Below are 17,754 nucleotides of genomic sequence, written 5' to 3' on the forward strand. Positions count from 1 at the left end.
GAATGTCCTTACAGATTCCACAAATAGAAATGCTGCATCTTGTTTTTAATTTCACTCAGAATGGCTTTCAGTGCATGGTTCTTTTTTTGGCAATTTGTGCAACCTGGCGAAAGCCTCTCCCTTTTTATCTTGGAGTTTCAAACTTAACATTTTTTTTTATATATTACCGTATGTAGTGTTTTAAAACTTATAGCAAGGCTGAAACAATATTTGTTGTAATACTGAGTGCAGTATATGGGCCTGGGCTGAAATGAGCTGGGCGCGTGAAGAATGGAAAGAGGGTCTCAATCAAAAGGCTCTTAACAAAATAATTGAGATAGAAAATCAGAATGAGAAGTTGAAAAAGGAAACCAAGCAAAAACAATTCCAGTTGGATTCTCTGGAAGCAGCATTTAACAAGCAGGTATGAAAATGTTTTGCATCATTTTCAACACTGCCATAACTCCAAACAAAAGTGAAAATTATGGATTTCTGCATACACAAACCTAATCAGCGTGCACAAATTTATCACGAAACCTCAGATTTTGCAAAGAAAACAGGTTTATCACAATTTATAGAATCTGAATCTTTTTTCAATTTCACACATCCCTTCTGATCAAAGCTAAATGTTTTATAGCAATAGCATTATTGTATGCTATAAATATATATATTCATTCTTTTTTTGCAGAAAAGGCAGTGCGAGAGTGATAAATCAGAGATCAGCATCTTGAAGCGTGAAAATCACACTTTGGGAGAAACTTGTTCCAAACTAGAGCATAAGGTTAGTCAACCGTATTAATGTAAAATTAAGCACCATGCTTTAATAATGGAAGGAACTATGTGTAAAGCTTAGTTTAATATCAATTTGATAAAAAATTTTCAGAGTTTGTTGTAAGCAACCCTTTTACCAGACTGCTTTTGTTTCTGTTGCGCAGATAGGGTACTTGAAAACTTTAGTAAAATGAACAACTTTGCATTATGAATGAGTTAATTCCAGAAATATAAATTCAAGTGCGGTCTCAGTTTTTTAACTTTACTCTTAGTTGTCATGGAAGTTTGTCATTGCTTAAAGATTTATTTTATTCTGTGCAGAGTGAAAAGTTGTGTAATGAGTTACGCCACAAAGAATCCTACCTCAACAGCATTGAAAGCCAACTGCAACGATGTAAGTCCCAGCTTGATCAATCCAACAGCAAGGTAAATAGTTTCTTTTTTTACTTCCAAATTGAGTTAATTTTATTTTTAACTTCATGTTATTATTGTCTTATAGATAAATTACAAGAACAACTTAATGGATTCTTCTTTTTTAAGAAATTATAACATATACATAAAAAATATATATATAATATGATTTCTTTTGATTTTAAGCATGTCAAAAATGATAACAATGACCATAATGCTACCGCTCTTCTGAGTAAGTTGAAGGAGGTTGAATTGGAGCTTGCACAAGAGAAAAGCAAGAATGAAGAATTAGAAAAAGAGCTGAAGGATTCAAAGGTGAGTGCTCCCCAGTTATTATTATTGTTAGTTATAAGCACAGCAATTTCATCCACCATTTAATTTTTCTTTTTGCAAGACTCCAAAGGTATCAAATCCTCAGCAAAGTTACAAATCCGCATTACCGTGGGCAATAGATTATGTGTCTCCTAAAAAAGAAAACAGGCAGCCAACCTTTGACCTTTTATCAGGATCGCCAGCTGCATTTGGTTAGAATTTATAATAATTCATTGACATTGATTTATGTGTAGATAAATATGTACTTTTTTGACTTTTTCTGTATTCAACACCTTTCCCTTGTAAATTTATTGTAATTTATTTGTAAGGCGCTGGTGACACAGGCTCAGTTCCATTGCTGTCAGACCTGAAACTGCCCTTGTTACCCATCAGTAATAATATTGAGGTGGAAAATTTGAAAGCTGAATTAAACGGTAAGCGATTTTCTTGCGCCGTTTTTTGGCATCATGTAAAGTATGATGGATAGTATTGATTAACTTTAGTTTCACATTCATTGCATTTTGTTTATCATGTTTCTTGTCAAATGTAAACCTTATTTGAAACTGATTTTACCACACTTTCCTCCCATTTAGCCTCTGCTAAATGCAACAAAGAAATGGAAGCGAAATTGAATGATGAACTGAAGGAGGCGAGGTCAAAATTGTTGGATAAAGAAAAGACCATACAAAAGAAAACTGACGAAGTTGTTAAATACCAAATGCAAGTTGAACAAGTCAATATTAAGGCACGGTGGACAATTGATGTTGCACTTTAAAATTACTGGTGTGTTATAAAAGTTTTCTTTTTAAATAGGTTGTTGAGTGTGAAAAGAAGCTTAAGCAAATTAGTGAGGAGTTAAAATGCGAGCGATACAACTCAGAATCGACGAGGAATTCATATCAAACAAAGCTCCAAGAGCAGGAAAAAATGAAAAAACAGGATCTTTCAAGCGCACATGATGCGCTGAAAGAGATGGAGAAACAGTTAAAGGAATCAAAAACCAAGTAATTTTCTGATAGATTTAAAACCTATATATTTATCTGATATTTTTTTATAAAATATAATTTTGGTCAATCGTAGTTTTAATTGCTAAAATTTATTAAAATATAACTATCATTATTCGTTTCATTTTAAAAGTTATGTTGTGCAAATGCAATTTCAGACTAACTCAAGAGCTAAACAAAGCCAATAATGACTTAAGAAAAGCTCAGTCTGACATTGACAAAACTCAAATCAATTACGAGAGAGTAGAAGCAAACTTAAAGAAAACTGAACAAAAGGTGTCACAGATGGAATTGCTTCATCAGACTCATGAGAAGAATGCAGCTGAGCTCAACCGCTTTTTAAAAGTAAAAATGCATAAGTTAGGATGACAATTTATGAATGATGCATTCCTTCATTGTTCATTTGTTTGCTAGACTATACTTTGTTGTTGAATATGGGTCATGTCACAATTTTTTAACTTGAACATGGTTAGTCAAAATATTGGTGAGAAATACTTGTAACTCTTATAAGTTAATTATTAATTGAAAAGTTGGTAAATAATATCTGTCAAAAATTTTTTATTCAGCGTATTTATTGTTTACGTAGGAAGTCAGCAAAGAGAGAGACAATCTTGTTTGCAAGCTCGAATGTTGTGAAAATAAATTAAGAACATCTCAGCAAAAACAAGAGGAACTTCAAAGGGACCTAAAAACCTTACAAAACTCGGCAAATTTCTCCACTCAAGAGCTGCTTAAGAAGGAAAGTGAAGTGTTGGAATTGAGACAAAAGTTTGAGAAAATGTCGAAAAGCCATGGTAAAAATTTTACTTTGCTTGATTATTGCACGTTATTTCTTTCGTTCTTATTGTCCTGAAATTTTTCTGTATGTTTTGGCTTGGCTTATGTTATTTGATGATGTTCTGTATAGAAAATAATGCTGAGGCCTTGAAAATGAAACTGTGTGAGTTGGAAAAGAAGAAATCTCGAGCTGATGGTCTCCTGCAGCAAAAAGATAGCGAAGTCTCACAAGTAATAAAATTGTTTTCATGTCAAAGCTCATAATTCAGAAAATTGCAAGTTTTATGGTTTGCAGATTATAATACAGGCGTGTACAGATGTGCCAAATTAAAAAAGTTTCGATTGTGAGATTAATTATTAATCATAGGTTTTGACATTCGTGTGAATCTGTATTGAATTTGTTTCTGTTAACAATGTTCGTTTCGTTTTATCAGAGTGTCGCTTCCACTTTATCAAATGAACAAGCGAACCAGGATTATTTTGTAACTGAAGTAAATAACATACAAACTGTTTTAGAAAATAATTCAAAATTTCGGATTTGTGATCTAAACCAGGGCTTCCCAAACTTTTTTGCTCGCGACCCCTTTCAAACTTCTGAAGTTTTCCGCGACCCTTCACGTTTAAATTGATAAGCAGTGCGAAATATACATTAGTCATTAGTGACATTTATTGAGATGCAAAGACTGAATTCAAGCCACCAGTACTCAAAGCCTACTTACTACTTTACACATATGTAGGCTACTGCAAACAAAAAAGCACACACATTTATTCAGTGTGATTGGTCCGACTGCTTTCTGCTACAAAGCAAGTCCAGCCGTGGCTCAATATCTGTTAATGCTGGTCTCAAGGCGGTTTCTATGTTTATTAGGCTTGAAGTATATTTTGTTTTGATTGTATTTTGTACTTCGTGTAAAATTGGTATACGCTCTGCGACCCCTGAAGTTCGTTACGCGACCCCTTGCGGGGTTGCGACCCCCAGTTTGGGAAGCCCTGATCTAAACTACAGCATACTCGTCGAATATTCTGTCTTGTACTCGTTAATGCCATGACAGTAGTTTTAAGTGAAAGCACATACATTGGCTGCTAACTAAATTCTTGCTTCATTTTCTGTTTATTTTCAGTTAAATGCAAAACTTTGCAAGATGGAGAGCAGCTCTAATGAGCTTGCCCAAAAGCTTGAAAAATGTCAGAAGGAGTGTGCTGCCTTGAGCCAGGAAAATAGCATGCTCATTGAGCAGGGTGAAGAGACTGTGATGTTGCTGAAAAAAGCCAAATGTGACTACGAACAGCTGAAGAAGAAACACGATGCTGACATCAGGGAATCTGCACGGAATTTTAAGGATGAAATAAACCAGTATGTTGTCGTCTTATTTGTAAAATTGTTTTTGATGATTTTCTTTGGAATGAAAAATTTTTATTAATGGTGTTAGGTGGCAGAAAAAGCTAGATGAGAACTGCGAATCTTCCCAGCAGCAGCTGGATGCTCTTCTAAAGGAGCATGTTTTGGAAAAAGAAAATCTGACAAAGCAGATTAAACGCCAAGAAGAGTCCATAAAAGACCTGTCTGGTCAGTTGGCACAAAAAATGGAGTTATTGATCTGCATAAATCAGAAAATAGATCAACTGACTTCAGCCAATGAAGAAATCAAGAGAACCAGTGATTTACTCTTGGAAGAAAAGAGGATGTTGATTGAGCAGGACGAAAAGAAAAACTTTCTTATTAATGGTCTTCAGCAGAAACTGGAAAATGCTCTTCAAGATTTTGCTTCTTCTATGGAAGCACACAGTTGCCTGGAGGAAAAGCATGCTGCTCTTATTGAGGAAGCAAGAGCAGATCTTATTGAGAGAAAGAGTCTGGAAGGAAGAGTAGAAGATTTGGAGGCTCAGGTGGAGACATTGAAAAACAGCGAAACCAGTTCATCTCATTTGAAAAATGAGCTTGATGTCTCAAAGCACCAACTGAAGGAAACCCAGGATAAGTTGTGCAATACTGAACTCCAACTTCAAGAATATATCAACAAAGTACACGCATTACAACAAGAGAACAGTGCCTTTCAGGAGAATTTACATGCAACTGCCATTGAAAATGAAATGACTGCTTTAGCATTAAATGAGTTGAAAAAATCATTTGAAGTGCACACAACAAGTTATAATGCAGATTTGGATACGAAAAGCAGAGATATCACTGCACTTCAAAAATCCAATGAAGATCTCTTAACACAAAAAGAGGATGCACTAAAAGAACTCAATCAGATCAAATCTAATCTTGTTACTGTTGAAGACGATAAAGCTGATGCATTGAATAAAATAACACAGATTCAAACCTGTTTGAACCAGAAAGAGAGTGAGCTGATGAATTTACATTCATCTTCATCTGGCAGCTTAAAGATTTGCGATGATTTGCGAAATCAACTTCAAGAGAAAGTTGAGGAATGCAAACTTATTCAACTAAACTTGCAGCAAACCAAGATAGATCTTTGTGCAAAACAAGATACTTTAATGGAACAGCTTCATAAATCTGAAGCTTTAACTGAAGACTTGAATAACGAAATCACCTCTCTGAGACAATCTGCAGCTATCTCTTCTGATCAAGAAGAGCAGCATAAAAAACTCCTGGACGAAAGATCTAAAGAGCTTGACACGCTGAAATCCCAAACTGAATCTTTGCTTGAAGAAAAGTGTGATGAGATTGCAAAACTTTCAGATGAAAATCGCTCCCTTGTGTTGCAGGTGTCCCAGCTGAGTACTTGTTTTGAAGAAGCAACCAGTAGAAATGATACCCTGGCTGGAGAAGTGGTTACGTTACTTTCTAAGATTTCCTCTTTGGAGGACATGCTCAAAACTGAGTCTTTCAAACATCACATGTTTGCTGAAGAAGCAGAGAAATCTTTGAAAGATTTAGCGTACAATAACAATGAATTAAAATCTGAAGTGGAAAGTTTAAAGCTATCCTTGGAGGATATAAATACTGAGAAAAATGTTGCGTATGATCTTGCGGATAGTAGACTGGATACCATTCGTAAGTTGCAGGATGAAGTGGAATCAGCAGTGAAGGAAGTGGATGGCTTGAAGAATGCCCTTGTTGAATTTCACAAAAAGAGTGCAGATGATAAAGTAATTATCGATGAACAGAATACCAAGATTGAATTCCTTCAGCAAACTTTACAGCAAAAGGACGTTGATTATCATAAGTCTTTAGGTGAATGTAATTCAGCTAAACAAGCTCTAAATGACCTTGAAAGAGAGCACCATGAAACAGTCAAATCTTGGCAAGCTCAAAAGTCAACGTTACATGATGCAGCAGAAAAAGTTATCATGCTTGAACAAGCACTCGTTGGAAAGGAAAAAGAAATGGAAGTCATCTCTAATGACCACTCAGAAACTCAGTCTCTACTGCAAGCGAAGCTATCTTGTCTCTCAGAAGAAAACTGCCTATTAAACACTCAAGTCACAGAGCTCACTGCTGAGCTGGATTACAGGAATGAGCAAGCGAAAAAAGCTGCTTTAGACAACCAGAAGCTGGGACAAAAGTGTGAAGACTTACAAATAGATCTGAATAAGGTCTCTGGTAACTTTGAACTTCTCCAAATGGATATTGAAGACAAGGACATTGCCATGAACAAACTAGAAGAAGTAGTGATGCCAAACTTGGAGCAGACGATCTTACAATTACAGGAGGATCTTGAAAAGTTACAGAATACAGAAAAAACATCCCAGTGTGACATTGAAAAACTAACTGAACTTTGTGACACAGCAGCTAATGAAAACACTCAATTGAAGCAACATTTAGAAGATGCCAAGTTATTGAAAGAACAGCAAAATTCTATTATCGAGAGGCTGGAATCACAAAATGCAGAAATCAGTGAAGAAAACAAAAGTTTGACACAGAAACTTGAATTATTAGAAGCGGAAAGACATGAATTTAAATCACTTTCAGAAAAGAATGAATCACAACTAAAAGAGGTGAAAATTCTTCATGAAACATTACAGGGTGATGCTGACAAGGAACGCAAGAGATCTCGAAAAGATTCAGAAACTCTTCAGGAGGAGTTGGATGCCTGTCGCAGTGAAAATAATTCATTAAGGTCTGATAATGAGCAAATGCATCTCTCCCTGGATGATCTGCTGGCGAAGAGTGAAAACCTAGAAATTCTCTGTGATCGATTGACTCAGGACAATGGAAGCTTGAGGGAGGAGACAGAAATCTTGAGTCGTGAGTTGACAACTGCCTCCCACACTCTTATTGACCTTAAAAATCAGCTTGATCTCACTCAGCAGGAACTTGAACGTACTCAAGAGTCTAAACTGGATCAGTCTAGGACTCTCATAGAAGAGGTGGATGATTTTCATCAGAAAGAAACATCTTTGAAGGCTGAGGTTGAGCAGTTAGCCGAGAAGTTACAAAACAAAGATAAGGAATATGAAATCTTGAAAAATGAACATGATGACTTATGTCAAACTAATATGAGCCTAAAAACGCAGACTGATAACTTGCTGGAGCAAGTAGATCAAATGAAAAAAGAATACTCAAATAATTCCTCCCAAATCGAAAGTCACGCGGCTGACATCCAACTTTTACAAAAACAATTGAAAGACAAAGAGGATGAATACAAGGATATTGCCAATCAAACATCCGACGTCATTATGAAGCAAGAAGATGCTATATCATCTTTAAAGATGAGTCAATCGTCTCTACAAGAAGAACTTGATAAGATCACTACAACTGCCAGCATCTTGGAGAAAGAGAAGTTATCATTGGAGAATGCTTTACACATGGTTGAAATTGAAAAGGAAAATCTTGAGCAAGCTTTAAGTAATGCTGAAGCAAATTTGGAAACAGTAAATGGTGAAAATATTGAAACCAAAGAGAAGCTGGTATCTGCATTTGAAGAAAACAGCTCTCTATGCTCCTTGGTGTACGATTTGAAATTGCAATTAAAGGATATTGAAGAAAAATCTCAGGCAACTTTAACAGAGATCAGGTCTCAGTTTTCATGTGTCAATGTCCAGCTGGATGCTGCCACACAGAAACAATCCTCCTCTGATGCTTTCCTGGCATCCAAGGAAGAACAGATTTCACAGCTCTGTGAGGAAATTACGACTTGTAAAGCAAAACAGGACTCGGTAATGGAAACATTGGATGTGGTTAGTTTAGAGAAGAATAATCTGACTATTCAGGTGGAAGATCTGTTGCTAAAACACAGTGAGCTTGAAAACTTGGCTCAGGAACATCATGCGAGGTTTCAAGATGCCACAGAGCAGCATGCTCTAGAGCTGGATGCGTTAAAGACACAGCACGGTGATTTTGTTACAAAACTGGAGAAAAATATTCTAACACTTGAATCAACAAATCACAAATTGCTATCCCAAGTAAATGAATCTTCAAAGAAATTTGATGAAACTTTGAATGAAATTAATGAACTAAAAACCACTCACTCAGTGTTAACTCAAAAATATGATGCCCTTGAAGTCTACTCAAAGACACTTGAGGCTGAGTGTGATGCATTTAGGTGCAAGATAACCGAAAATATAACCCTGATTGAAAGCTTAGAACAAATGAAAAATGAAACTCTCCGTGCTCTTGACGACCAGAAATCAGAACTTTGCACAAAAAAACAAAAATTTGAAGAAGCGGTATCCATGGCCAATGCTGAATTGAAGAAGCTTCAGCATGAGTTAGCAACATCAGAGAATAATTTAGCTGTCGCCAGAACTAACTTGGAAATACGCGACGAAGACATTGAATCTCTCACACAAGAGTTGGAAAAGATAAAAGAGTACCTATTGGCAAAAGAAACTGCCCTCGTTAAGGAGCAAGAAGAGAACTTACAGCAACAAGAAGAACTGAACCTGTCAAAGGAAGCTAACATTTCTCTTCATGAGGAAGTAGCTGTTCATAAAACTAAAATAGTAGAACTTGAAAATAAATCAGCTGAAACTTGTACAGACTTGACCAACCATGTCTCATTATTGTCAGGTCAAATCCAAACCTTGAAGAGTGAACTAAAAGAGGAAAAATCTGCTCACGAAAAAATTTTTAATGAACAAGCCAATACTATATCTATTTTCCAGGACAACAAGAATGCCCTGGAGGAAAAAATTACTTTAGATCACATGCTTCATCAAAAAGATAATAGTGATAAATTAACAGAAATCGAAAATCTCAAAATGCAAATCGAAGAATTTCATACGGGTGAAAATGTCCCGTCTCACATCCGAGATGAACATGAGAAAGACGTCCACACATTAAAAATGAGGATTAAACATCTTCAGGAAGATGCTGAGAAGCATGAGGAAAAGCTCAGCAATCTTTATCAATGCTTTGAAACATTACGAAGCAAATTCATCACAAAAGAAGACGATTTACTCTCAGCAATGGAAGAAAACACTTCCAAAGATCATGAAATTTCTCAATTAAAGGAGGAACTGTCTGCAGTGGAGGGTAAGCTTACTTTGTGCTCAAACGAAAAAGATGATCTTACTCTTACTTTGAAGGAGAGAAACTGTGAGCTTGTCGATGAAGTGAATGGTCTGAAATATGAGCTGGCAACAGAGCTAGACCAAGTTAGCAAACTTAATGAAGATTTGTCAAAATTAAATGACAGAATTGTTGAACTCGAAAACTCATTGAAGGAAAAGCAAAAATTCCTGGATGAGTCTAAAGATGTTGTTACATCACTTGAAAATGAAAAAGAAATCTTTAGGAGGAAACTTGAAGAATCTGAAATCACTGTCAAAGACCTAGCAGATCAGTTAAAATGTACTGTGGAAAATTTGGCAATGTATCAGCAAAAATTGGGCGAAGAAAGGAACGTTGTCAAAGTCGAACTCGATAAATCTAATGCGGATTTAGTTGTGTCCAAAAACACTGAAAGAGATCTAAATGAAAAATTAGACATGTAAGAAAAACTTTACCTGGTCTTAATATGAACCTAATTTTTGATTATAGCGATAAAAATGACTTAAACCGTCAAAGTAAAAAACTAAGTACTGTAATAGAGGTGAACGCAATTGTAGTATTAAATATTTCTGATTTTTGCAATTATTATTGTATACGATCATTACTTGAATTTTAAGGTCCAATGATAGGATCCAGGATCTTACATCTGAGCTCTCCGAATATGGACAAAAATTGAAGGATGCTCTCTCAGTGATCAATAAGTTGCAAGTGGAACATAAACAGCAGGTTGATGCTGGAATGGTGGCAGAAAAGGAAACACAGCAGGTTTGTATTGTACTATTTATGTTAATATCATCATCAACTGTATGTGTGATTCTTGGTCCACAATAAAACAGGAACAAATCTATTTGTAACTTGGCAAAACAGTATAAAGTTTCATCCATCCATTGATAACATGCTGCAATTTCGAAATAACTTGCGTTGTTTTAAGAAAATAATATTTAGCTGGTGATAGAGAATCGTAAATGGTTTGGTAAATGTTCTTAATTGTAAAAAAATGTTGTCCCTAGTTAAGCTTAGCTACCAAACTTTATCATCATTTCTCATAAAAATTGATTAGTATATAGGTAATGTTGTATTCAGATTTGCCAATGTTTCTATTTTGTTTTGCCCAAATCTTCTACTGAGGTTTTGTTCGACAACTCTATTTGATTTCTATAAGCCCCTCATGTCCCATGTAACATTTTATGTACAACTTGCTTTTCAGATTCGTCATGAACTTCAACTTCAACTTAATGAAAAAGAGAATCAAATTCTACATTTTGAATCTTTGTCCAACAGAAACGAAGAAGAACTAAAGACACAAAATGAAACAATTACATCACTTAAAGAAAAAACATTTGAATTAAATAAGTTGTTGATGCAAGCTGACACAGACATGGAAGTTCTGAAATCATCCAAGGAAGAATTACAAGCAGAGATGGAGATTGCATCATTGGAGCTGGAGAAAATCAAGCAACAATGCATAGAGTTAGAATCCGAAAAAACGGACGTTCAGACAGAAAAATCATCTTTATTGGAAGTAATATTTGATAAAGAAAAACTAATCACAGATTTGGAAGATCGGATCAAAGAACAGGAGGACAAATCAGTATCGGAAAATTTGCATCACAATGAACTCATCAACAAGCACACAGATGCGTTAACTGCATTAAAACGTGAAATGGATGAAGTTAAACATGAAAATGCTTGCCTTCAATCCAGCAAGGATGAAGCTATTCAAGAGAATGAAACCTTAAAAGAGAGAGTAAGTGCTCTTCTGGAGGAAATCGATAAAAAAGAACTGACAGTCAAAGAATACTTTCAAAACATCTCCAATCTCCAAGAAGAGCTGAAAGTAGAAGAACATGAGATATCTGAGATAAAGGCTGCTATCTCTAGCAAGGAGGAAGAAATTTTAAAATTGAAGTGTCAGGTCACTGAGTTAACAGAAAAGATGTCATCAGGAGAAAAGGAGAGCGCAAAAAATATTCTCAATCTTGAACAGAGGTGCCAAACTTTGGAAATATTACGTGAAAGCACAAAACAGGACTTATCTGATGAATGTAATAAAGTTCAAACTCTCAATGAAAAATTATCCCAACTAGAAGAAGAGGAGACTAGAATTAGAGTACTTTTATCTGATAAAGTGCAGTTACTCGATGAGAAGATTTGCTCGATTCAAATTCTTGAAAATGAAAATGATCATCTTGAATTGAAGCTAAAAGAAGCTGACTGTGAAGTTGATAGGCTTACACAGATGCTGAACTTGACTGAAGAAAAACTTTGTGCCAATGCTTCAGAACACAACCATCTGGTCGACGTCTTGACAGTGCAATTGAAAGACAAAGGAGAAGATCTCCAACAAATGCAGTCAAATGAGAAAATGCTGGAGAAAGAAATTGAAATGTAAAACATATTTTTACCTAATTCTTGTAATTTTTGAAATTAGAATTCTTGTAATCAAATTTATGTCATTTGGTAGTTAGGCTCATAGTAATTGGTAAAAATTGGACAATTTATCATTCATTTTTAAAAGCTATCATGAAATCTTTTTGTTTCTTTTTGCAACCTAATTATTAACAAAACAAATTAATTAACTTTGTTGGTCAAAGGCTCACCATGCAAAACGAAAACCTATCCAACAAGTTATCTGAAGCGGAACAAAAAGTCGAAGAAACAAAATTAGCGATCGATGAATTACAAAACGAATCAAAATCCATAAATAATAGTGTGGAGACAGCTGAAAAAGAAATGCTTCAGGTTGATTGTTTTATATCCATTGTTTGGTATAATTAGTTTAATTTAAATTGACTTGTACTAAAAGAGAACTGTTTTGTTTAATGCTGTTATTTGCTATTTTATTGTGTACTGTAAAGGTAGAATGATTTTATCTTATTATTTCCGTTCGTAGTTAATATGATTTGTTCTATTTCCAGAAAATTATGCACAATGTAGCACAGTAATTGCAAAAAGACTTGAAAGATTCTATGTATCTTATTGTTAATATATATAGTTATAATTTATGCAGTGTATGCCCATTTACAGTAAGACATCAATAATAATAATATACTCAGGTCCAGCAGGAACTTGAACGGAGGCTTGCTGAAGCCCAATCTGATTTTGACAAAATGAAGTTCTCCTGTGAACGAAAGGAGGATGAACTTGGCAAGAAAACCGACGTCGTCACGTCATTGCAGTGTGAGGTGGAGATGCTGAAGGAAGAAGCGAACCAATCCAAGGAGAAGACAAAAGCATTCGAATCTCAGAAGGAAGAAACGGATGCGGAGTTAAGGAAGGCCAACGATGATCTTCTTCAAATGAAAATTGAAAACGAGAACTTATTTGTTGAAAAGTTTTCACTGGATGCACTCTTAGTAGAGAAGACCAACAACGTAGAAAGCTTGGAGTCAAAAATTCAAACACTTAAAGACGATAAAGAGCAATTGTTGGTGTGTATATTTTTTTATTATAAATATTGTCTCTTATTAATTATTATCATTCTTAATACTCAAACAAAACTTATATTTGAAAGTGAAGAATACAAAATTAGTTTGAATATTTTTTTTCTAGTATTTTAATTCCTTTGCAGACTGAAATGGAGAAGCTTGATCAAGATCGGGCACAATTAGATGAGGAAAATCAAGAACTTCTTGGTCAGAGAAACTCACTCTGTGAACAAGTAGATGAAAAAGAGAATCATATCAAAGAAATAAAAGCCAAGACTTCAATGCTGGAGGTACACCTGGTTCTTGCACTTTGCTACTGCTTTTACAAAACGCTTTATCTCTGTTAATGTTTAGTCCATGCTTTAGTCATATCAACTAACGTAACTCTGATAAGATAAACATTCATCTGCATGTAAATGTACTCCACTTCACTATAAATAACCATAGAAACAGTTTAATGACTTCTTTTACTTCACATTTTTTTCGCTAGGTTTTGATAGCCGATACAGAACAAACAAATGTACAGATGTCAACACAACTGCAACACTTGAATGAGGTCATTTTACAAGAATCGTCAAATTATAAAGAGAAAATATCAAATTTAGAGAGTGACAACGAAAACTTACTGGAGAGTTTCCGCGATCTAAAAAGTGCAGCCAAAGAGCTAAAAGCTTCAAAGGAGCGTTTGGAAACAACTTATTCTGAATGTTTGATGAAAGTAAAAGATTTGGAAGCTGAAAGCGAGAGTCTATCCAGAGAAAATGAAAAACTTCAGGTAAGAATTTTGTTATCGTTAAAAACAGGCGCTTGTCGCCAAATGGTTAACTGTGGAGTTGAGTTCAATGGGAAATTCGCCAATGTATCAAAGCAGAGCATGTTAAATACATAAATTCTCTGTTTTGTCTTTGAGTCTTGGTTTAAACTCCTCCGCATTTTACAAAGTTGCATTGTGACTGACCTGGTTAAAATGGGGAGCGTTTCTTGCTATGCTACATAACCCAACATTTCAGCAATCAATTTCTAAACTTTTAGACAATGTCTAATCACATCACATTTTATTATCACGATGATATTCAAGGTTATCAAGCTTTTATTCATGACTCCGATGTTATGTACAGGAAGCGAGGGATAAGTTTCAGGAAAAATGCTTCTCCTTAAGTGACGATCTTGATGAATTGAATTCTTCGGTGGAAGATGCCGAGATGGCTCTGGAAAAATTGACTTTGCAAAATCAGGAACTCGAACAAAAGCTGACAGAGACCGAGACTCTGCTGGAAGAAACAAGTAACGCAATGGAAGCCCTTCGTGTGACTCTCAATGATGAGCGAGAAAAGGTTTTTTCTTGAAACAGTTGCATCGCTGACAACCGATCAATTCTAAAACTTGTAACAGATACACCTTTAAAGGAATTCAAATCCAATTTTTTGTTTTAGTTTATTCTATAAAATGAGATTATAAATCTTGGAATTTTAGGGTTGTTTAAAAGCTTGCTACAAATTCAACTCGAAGATATCATCGTTTTACTTGTTTTTTGTAAAGTTAATTGAACAAGAGCAAGTGTTTGCATGCACTGAAACTGGCAACCAAAACCGGATTGAACTTCTTAAGCAAGAGATAGCACATCTTGAAGATCAACTTAAGATCAGGGAAACAGAAGCCATGTTGAAGGTCCAAGAAGCTAGAACTGAGTTTGAAAAATTAAACCACCAGCAACAAAATGAACTCAAAACGCATTCTGCGAAAGTTTTGAACGAGTTGAATGTTCTGAAACTAGAGGTAACTTTTTAAATGAATCCTTTATTACCATGTTTTTTTTTTTTTTAAACAATGCTGCACTTTTTTTTGTATTTGCTTGTATTACGTTTATTATTAATTATCAATGTTTAGTATGGCCTATGCATTGTTTACCTCTTTGTATTCCTGCAACTGTTAGTAAAGATTTTGAAATACATTTAAATGAATAGATCCAAGCTTTAGAGATTCGTAATTCATCTCTTGAGGCCGAAGTGTCGAGTTCAAATTCGGAACTTGAACATGTCCAGAAACGACATGAAGATGAAAAGACGGCGATCACACAAACATCAGCTACTAGGATACAAGTTCTGCTCCAAGACGTCGGAAAACTTCGCTCTGACGTCGAAGTTTATAAGGCAGAGAAATTACGAATGCAAGAAGATCTACAGAAGTTTAACAGTGAATTAGGCTCTTTCCAAAAACATGAAGAATTGTAAGCATGGTGGTTAATGTACTCTAGGTTAGTCCACAATACGCATGTTTTTTCACCTTTTGATCTCGTAGGGTTCTACAACTTGAAACGGCAAATGCGCGGTTGGCAAAAGACAAGGAAACTTTGAAAGGAAAATTACAGCTGATGACCACAAATGCAAGACGCAAAGAGAAAGAGGTATGAATAACGCGACCTTAGTTTTATTGCACGATAAATGGATAATTAATAAATTTGCTAAACGGTTCCACTGCGCAGTTACTTCGATTCAAGGCAAGTATCGGAAGTTCGTCCAGCTCACTAGCAGAGGACTCACAAGCCAAGGTACCCAATATATTATCTTAAAACGCTCACAGATGAAGTGGAAACCTTGTCTTTTCTAAAACTTTTATTTAAACATCGCTGCTTTGTGAATGTACAGAAGCCAGAGTCGCAAATGAATAACCAGTTTTTGACGTCTGCACAGAAACCTGTAAATCTCAAGTCTCGCAAGTCAAGAGAAGGCTCAAGGTGTGTATAAATCAACCCGGTCAAAGCTTGTATTTGAATGCACTTTAGTGAGATCACGCAACCATCTTACTACTACCTGTAACTATTTCTCATTTCCCCTGCTTTAACTGCCATTTTTTCTGCCGTAATCGTTACTATTTTTTTATTTTTGAAAACATCAATTATTTTATTTACTTACTTCTTCGACAGGAGATCGTTTCGAATAAAAAAAGTCTCCGCCGCTGTGAAGTCCGCGTCGATTCCAAAATCTGTGGACAGCCCACCAAAAAAATCCCGTGCCTCTGAGGACACTTCAAGTCCCGCTTCCCCCGCTTTTCAAGTGGAAGGCTTGCCGCATTTGGTCAAGAAAGGTGACAATTGTTCATGTTACTCTGATACCTCTTCCCGCTGACTTTATTGGAGACACTTGACGTTTAGAAATGCTGCCTACGCCACTGCTCCTGTTAACTTGTTAACCCAAGCAATTATGATATTTTCCTAGGGTTCACTGATATTCCGTTGGGCTTCTCCAGTCCATTTGTTATGAGGAGACAGCAGATAAGTGAAACCAAACAGCTGGTTGCCGCCGCTATGGCTAAGAAGCATACTGGCGTTGACAAAGGTGTGAAATATATTCTGTTGCAACTACGTAACCATCAAGTAACTAACTGGAATGAGATAACTGTAATGAATTTAATCCGCAGTATTCAGTTTTGTGCTTAAATATATGAAATGTGACGAGTCGAATATCGCGACATCAGCAAGATTCAGAAAAGTAACTGGAGCACATAAACGTTACAAATTATTTCCTTGCGAGTAACATTGTTTCCTGTTGCAGATCTCAATGGAAATGAACTTGCCGTTCATGTTTCACCACCAGGCGAACACCTGCAGGTAAACAACACGTGACGTGAACCTTAACTGTACCAGTATTAAACGCCGTATGTCAACGACGCAATGTTTTTTTTTAGAAAAACGGAAAGTCACCAAAAAAAGATAGAATGCAATTAAGGAGTGCAGCGAAATCAGTAAGTACCTAATAAAATTTCCCTTTCGAAATTCAGATATTTATCGGAATAAATTTTCTCTGCCATTTTAGCGAAACTTTATAACAAAAATTACCTTTTAATCAATGGTGTATTTGTACTGGGTATTCCAGGCGAGCAAATCTCCATCAAAGAACATACGTCCGTCTGGTGTCGATAGCGCCCCCATGCAGACGGTTACAAACAGTCCGAAGCATCTTACTCGGGACTCTAGCGGCAGTAGAGGGAAGGACGGGCGTCGTCGAAGTCGTTCAAAAATGAACGACAACAAAAAAGGCGAAGATGGAAACGAAAATGAGCCGGACTGCAAAGTTCAATAAGTGCACAGATCCTGCGATGTACATAACGTGACGAAGGTGTCGCTGTGTCATGCTTAAACTGCAGGACAGACCGATATTATTATCAGCTGTACAGTGTACACACTACTGTGTATTGAAGGCCCCGTCAAAAGACTTACAACATTTCCCAGTCAAATGTATAATATTTTCACTCTTCTTTTCAATTAATTATTTTGTTGTGTGGTGCAACCTACATCCATTTTTTTGTATTCTCTAGCTTGTTAAGGTTATTTTACTGCCCTTGTTTTAAGCCTGTACAATGCATATGCCTAACATTACACAAGACAAGCGGTTGAAGTTTGCAGGTTTGTGCATTTACGCCAAACTGCCGTTGTAGAGTAATATGCTCGTGTCGCAGTCGTTGTATATGACATTTATTTCCGAGTCTTGTCGATATTTCTTATTCTGCCTCGATTCTTTTCATTTATTCTGAGGATTTTTTCCATTGAACACAGTATTCAGATATTGAATAAACCATAAAAATGCTTCCAAAAGTCAGCTACAGAAAAAGCTAT

The 17,754-nt window shown here is 35.8% G+C and overlaps 2 protein-coding genes across 4 annotated transcripts; both read left to right on the forward strand.

Moving 5' to 3' along the window:
- Positions 1-181: 181 nt before the first annotated feature.
- On the forward strand, positions 182-2,263 carry LOC143461523 (uncharacterized). The gene is made up of 7 exons (XM_076959259.1): positions 182-403; positions 668-760; positions 1,072-1,176; positions 1,348-1,476; positions 1,556-1,685; positions 1,803-1,907; positions 2,067-2,263. The coding sequence occupies exons 1-7, from the start codon at positions 251-253 to the stop codon at positions 2,246-2,248; spliced, it is 897 nt and encodes a 298-aa protein (XP_076815374.1). The 5' UTR covers positions 182-250; the 3' UTR covers positions 2,249-2,263.
- Positions 2,264-2,277: 14 nt separating this feature from the next.
- On the forward strand, positions 2,278-17,733 carry LOC143461522 (uncharacterized). Of its 3 annotated transcripts, none has more exons than XM_076959255.1 (23): positions 2,278-2,477; positions 2,636-2,822; positions 3,064-3,271; positions 3,385-3,485; positions 4,376-4,608; positions 4,685-10,153; positions 10,332-10,479; positions 10,922-12,102; positions 12,309-12,456; positions 12,771-13,145; positions 13,286-13,432; positions 13,633-13,917; positions 14,261-14,476; positions 14,682-14,918; positions 15,107-15,369; positions 15,441-15,546; positions 15,625-15,690; positions 15,788-15,876; positions 16,066-16,226; positions 16,358-16,477; positions 16,694-16,749; positions 16,827-16,883; positions 17,015-17,733. In XM_076959255.1, the coding sequence occupies exons 1-23, from the start codon at positions 2,401-2,403 to the stop codon at positions 17,219-17,221; spliced, it is 10,137 nt and encodes a 3,378-aa protein (XP_076815370.1). In that variant the 5' UTR covers positions 2,278-2,400; the 3' UTR covers positions 17,222-17,733. The 3 variants fall into 3 exon arrangements, with proteins under 3 accessions (XP_076815370.1, XP_076815372.1, XP_076815373.1); XM_076959257.1 differs by having other exon boundaries at positions 15,833-15,876; XM_076959258.1 differs by having other exon boundaries at positions 16,955-17,093.
- Positions 17,734-17,754: the final 21 nt, after the last annotated feature.

The sequence above is a fragment of the Clavelina lepadiformis genome, chromosome 6 (assembly GCF_947623445.1).
Source record: "Clavelina lepadiformis chromosome 6, kaClaLepa1.1, whole genome shotgun sequence".
Taxonomy (NCBI): Eukaryota; Metazoa; Chordata; class Ascidiacea; order Aplousobranchia; family Clavelinidae; genus Clavelina; species Clavelina lepadiformis.

Excerpts from the sequence above, each read along its gene's own strand:
- LOC143461523 (XM_076959259.1), top strand. The coding sequence starts at position 251 with ATGAGCTGGGCGCGTGAAGAATGGAAAGAGGGTCTCAATCAAAAGGCT. Across the intron at positions 404-667 it reads AAGCAGCATTTAACAAGCAG|AAAAGGCAGTGCGAGAGTGA; the intron begins GTATGAAAATGT and ends CTTTTTTTGCAG. Across the intron at positions 1,177-1,347 it reads TTGATCAATCCAACAGCAAG|CATGTCAAAAATGATAACAA; the intron begins GTAAATAGTTTC and ends TTTGATTTTAAG.
- LOC143461522 (XM_076959255.1), top strand. The coding sequence starts at position 2,401 with ATGAAAAAACAGGATCTTTCAAGCGCACATGATGCGCTGAAAGAGATG. Across the intron at positions 16,478-16,693 it reads GCATACTGGCGTTGACAAAG|ATCTCAATGGAAATGAACTT; the intron begins GTGTGAAATATA and ends TTCCTGTTGCAG. Across the intron at positions 16,884-17,014 it reads TAAGGAGTGCAGCGAAATCA|GCGAGCAAATCTCCATCAAA; the intron begins GTAAGTACCTAA and ends TGGGTATTCCAG.